This window comes from Chaetura pelagica, unplaced genomic scaffold, assembly GCF_000747805.2.
Source record: "Chaetura pelagica isolate M959 unplaced genomic scaffold, ChaPel_1.0 scaffold158, whole genome shotgun sequence".
NCBI lineage: Eukaryota > Metazoa > Chordata > Aves > Apodiformes > Apodidae > Chaetura > Chaetura pelagica.
In genome coordinates this window covers 455,752-460,191 of record NW_009954182.1, presented here as the reverse complement: position 1 = coordinate 460,191, position 4,440 = coordinate 455,752, and the positions used below count along the sequence as shown (strand labels likewise).

The 4,440-nt window shown below is 50.9% G+C and overlaps 1 protein-coding gene across 1 annotated transcript in view; it reads left to right on the top strand.

The window, feature by feature from the left end:
- The window catches only part of XKR8 (XK, Kell blood group complex subunit-related family, member 8), a gene marked incomplete at its 5' end in the record, with an annotated part of 3,355 nt that extends 3,264 nt beyond the window's left edge, over nucleotides 1-91 (top strand). Inside the window, one exon of the mRNA XM_010002913.1 lies at nucleotides 3-91. Coding sequence (XP_010001215.1) covers nucleotides 3-91 — 89 coding nt within the window. The remainder of the gene's footprint in view (nucleotides 1-2) is intronic.
- Between the last annotated feature and the right edge of the window lie 4,349 nt (nucleotides 92-4,440).

The following is a 4,440-nucleotide window of genomic DNA, read 5'->3' as shown; positions in this document are numbered from 1 at the left end:
CCGGCGGCTGCAGTGCCTGGCCCGGGCCCAGCTCCCCTGGCCACTGGGGCAGCACCTCCTGAACGGGGTGGCTGCTGAGGCTGCTGTCTGAGGCTGCCTCCTCCACAGGGACTTGCCAGGGAGATAGATTTGTCTGTTGTCCTCCTGGTTGTTGTGGGCAGCTGGAGGGACCTGGCAGCATCCAGGGGTGATGTGCACGTGCCCGTGTGGCTCCCACTGCTGTGCCCCCAGCCACAGTGTTCATGGGGGGGTCCAGCACATGGAGGCTGCACTGGCCTGCCAGCTTGTTTTGTTATTTATTATTAGCTTTTTAAAAACCAACTATAAATAAATAAATGATAATTTTTTAAAAAAAACCAACCCAAACCAATGAATCAAACCCACCCTCAAGGTGTTTTGTTCTTTCTCTGTCTGTGCCCCTCCTGTGCCTGCTGCCACCATTACTGCTTGGGGAGGGGGTTGCTGGTGAGGGGTGGGAGCTCCTTGGCAGTGCTTGTCTGATCCTTCTGCTTCCAGCCAGGCTTTTCCTCTGTTTTGCTGTTCGGGTCAAAGATCACCCATTATTGCCACGTTCAGAGAGGGACAGGGAACGGGGTGGGACTCTCCTGTGCTGGGAGAGCAGCTGCCCCAAGTGGGCTGGGCAGTGGGTGCTCACACCCTGGGCGGGTGCTGTGGGACACTGCAGGGGCTGGGTGCTTGGGGGCAGTGCTTTGCCCCTTCAGCAGTGGAGAAGCACATTCCACTGTGGATTCTTTGACAGAAATGTTGGTCCTGCCCATTGCTACCTTTGCCAGGACCCTTCTGGCCTGTCCCTTCCGGCTGGAAGCTGACAGGGGCAGAGCTGGGCAGGCTCTGGCTGCAGCTGCTGCAGAGCTGACAGGCTAAGACCACAGCTGGGCTGTAACAAGATAAGCCCATGGCCAAGGCAGGGTTTGTGTGGGACTGTCCAAGTGTCCTGTGCCTGCACCCCAGCAGCACGAAGGCGTGGGTACTTCCACTGCTGCCTCCCACAGGACACACTAGGGGAATGGGATCTTGTGCAGCTCTTGTTACCCTGAACACTGTTGGTACCACTGAGCCCAGCCCGGGCCATTGCAGGGGACAGGGACTGACTGAGGGGTGTCAAGAGAACAGGCAGAAGCAGTGACTATAGAAAATAAAGCCTTTATTTTTTTTAAATCATTTTTATTTTTCCAGTTCATAGGACAGTTCCCATTACACAGATCACAAACAGGTGAAGGTTCTGAAGCAGCAGCAGCTCCCCGGGCTCATCCTGCTGCTGGGGGCTCTGGAGGTCCTGCTGCTTTCCATGGATGCCAGCACAGACAATCCTGGAGGCAGCAAACATAAGTGGATCAGGTGGGTTTTAAAGCCACTGCAGCAAAGCTGGAAGGGAGAATGGCAGCACCCAGGCAGGCTCAGCCCCAGTGCCCTGGCCAGGCTCTCTGGCTGTCCCTCAGGCATTCCAGTTTGTCACCAGTTTGGCTACAGCCAGGTCAGGGGTAATGGGAGAGCACAAAGACAGAAGCAAATCAATGCTTGGATACAGATGCTGTTCCTTCCACACAATAGACAGGAAAAGTCTTAAATTCAGCCAGTACAGGAAAAAATAAAATAGCCAGGTCAACCTTTATTAAACAAACACAGAAATGTACCATCAACCTCCTATTATAAAAGTACTTTACATACATTCAAGGAGACATCATATAAATATCAGTATGAAATGTCACTGGCTGCAAGAGTTCCACATTCAGCTAAAATTTTGCAGACATCTTAAAATTTCCTTAAAACATTTTAAAGTAAACAAACACAAAGCAAAGCCAGCTGCCAGGCTGCTTGGTACCTTGGGTCTGGCACTTGCACATCCCAGCTCCCTGTGCAGGCCAGCGTGATGCTCCTGCAACTGCCTTGATGTTAGTGAAGCAAAGGGGCCACTCAAGCCAGGCTGGATGGTGGGAGGTTAAGGCACAGGTTTTAATCCCAAAGTTCAGCCAGCCAGAGTAGGAAACGCTCCACACAGGCTGTTGCACAGGAACCTTGGGACACCTCCCAAGCCCACTTACGAGAGACCTTTGGATGGGCTGGGATCTGCAGAGATTTTCAGGATCCAGCACAGACTCTTCTATGACTACAAGTCCTGATCTTCTGGCAACATTTCAGACCCTGGGAGAAATGAGGCTGTTTCTTGGCATGGCTGACTTCCTACCGGCTGATGCAGAAGTGACACTTCCCAGGCACCCCAGACAAACCGAGCTCCTTGTGGCCCTGGCAGCAGTGGAGCTGGAGCCCTGCAGTGTCCCTGCCTGCTCTGCCCAGCTGTTGGGAGGCACTAGCTCATGGGCTGCCCTGGCTGGGGGTGACTCCTGGTAACACACTTGAGGTCTCCACATTGTGTACCCAGCAGATGGGGAACATCCCCTGTGGGCTCCTGCTTCTCTTGTAACCGTTCTGCTGAGCCACACACACACCTCCTGCTGGCACCTGGGGCTCTGCTGGCCCAGCAGATGTTAGTGCAGCCAGAAAACATCCCCTCCCCAGGGGCTGCTCAGAAACATCTGCAGCAGAAATGGGCTCCTCAGGTTTTTCTAATGGGATGCAAGGCCATGTTGCCCACAGGCAGCAGCTTCTACACAGACAACATGCTCCTGAAGCAGAATGTCTGGATGGGAAGCAGATCACTCCTGACTCTGTCACCACCTTGGAGAAGGACAAACTCCACTGATTTGTTTTTTTTTTTTTTTTTTTAAAAAAAGCCAAAACTGGAGCTAGGAACATTTGAAACAGAGACCTCTGCCCAGCTCCTTAGCTCTGGGGGTCCAATCTCTTGCTCTAGGCACCTCCTCCACAGTGGTGACTGGAGCTGGCCCAGGAACAGACGCTCCCAGGACACAGCAGAGCATGTGCTGAGCTGGCCCAGCAACTCCCCCAGCACTGTCAGAAATTACTCCTCAGTAATTAATGCCATGAAAGGAAAGCAGCAAACACACCATCTGCTTCCCTGGAGTGGGTCCTCCACTGAAGCAACCTGCTTTCGGAGCAGTCCCCTGTGGGTCCCAGACTGGTGACACTGGGCTGGAGACCAGAGCACTGGAGGGGTTTGGGTGTAGCTGTGGGTTTGGCTCAGCAGAAGTGGGCAGTGAGGCACAGCAGACATCTGTCCTCTGGGCACAAACCACAGGCAACTGCTGATCTGCTGCCACTGGGGCACAGGGAGGAGGCAGATCACAAAATTAGCTCCTGTGCCAGACCCCAGGGACTGTTTCTGGCTGGTGGTGCTGCAGGTCACCAACCCCACCCTTTTTTTCTGGGATGGTAGCAGAAATAACACCATAATCATCACCCCCAAGGCCAGTGTGCTCCAGACTGCCAAGTCACAGTGTCTTAGAAAATGAAGTCCCTCTTAACAAGGGTTTTGGTTCTACCTATGCAGTTAGGCTAATGCAAAGAAGAAAATTTCAGCTGATTCTACTAAAAGGAACTTACTCTCACAAATGGAGTCTGGAAAGCAGAGGTGAAGGGTAGTAACCAAACCCTTCTTTGTAACATTCATCAGCATTTAGTTCTCTCAAATTATTCCTAGTCCAGACAAGGACTCTGCTCCCATCTGAGCAGTCTGTAATAGTGTTGTGCTGTATCTAATGTTCACAGGCAGTTTTGTTTTCTTTTACAGGGAGAATCTGTGGGATCTAAGGTCTGGGTCATGGATAGCTGGAATCCAGTGATCCTAGCTTGTTAACAAGGCTTGTGCACACATTGACTAGAAGCCACTGGCATCAACTCAGAACACCAACACTTTCCTCTACAAGGAACTACACATCCCAGAAACATTCCCTTATCTTTCTATTTTCCAGTAATACCACGTTGAGGAAATAACATCAGGACATCATCATAAATTAACTGCTTTGAACACCCAGGGAAGGAGAGAGGACACATTTCACAGCAACAGAGGTATTTTTGACATTTTCATTAATATTTCCTATGAAAAAAACCCCCCAACAAACAGCTTTTTTTTGGCTTTGCAAAACAAGGGAGGTTCAGCTCTGCCATCAGAATTTTTCTATAAAAATAAGGATTTGTGTTTACTTGGGTACTACAACTAAGCTGAATAGAAAGGAGAAAGCTCTTACAAATATTTCTGCTGTTGTTTCACTCCATCCCTCTGGAAACTACCTGCTAGAGGACTTCAGCTGGCTTCTGTAAGTCTCTTCTTCAGACAAGCTCTAGCTCTGCTGAGCCTAGTGCTCCTTTAGAGGACACCTTTGTACTTGGCAGGGCCTGTGCTCCTGAGGAAATGACTTGGTGTCATGTTCTACTGGACAGTTTGCATTAGGTATGTTTTCTTCATCAAGCTGAGAAGTGAGTCCCCAAATGTGTGAAATCTGCAGCCCCAGTGGAGCGGGTCTGCAGAAGGTGCAGCCAGGTTGGCTTTGCCCCAACTTC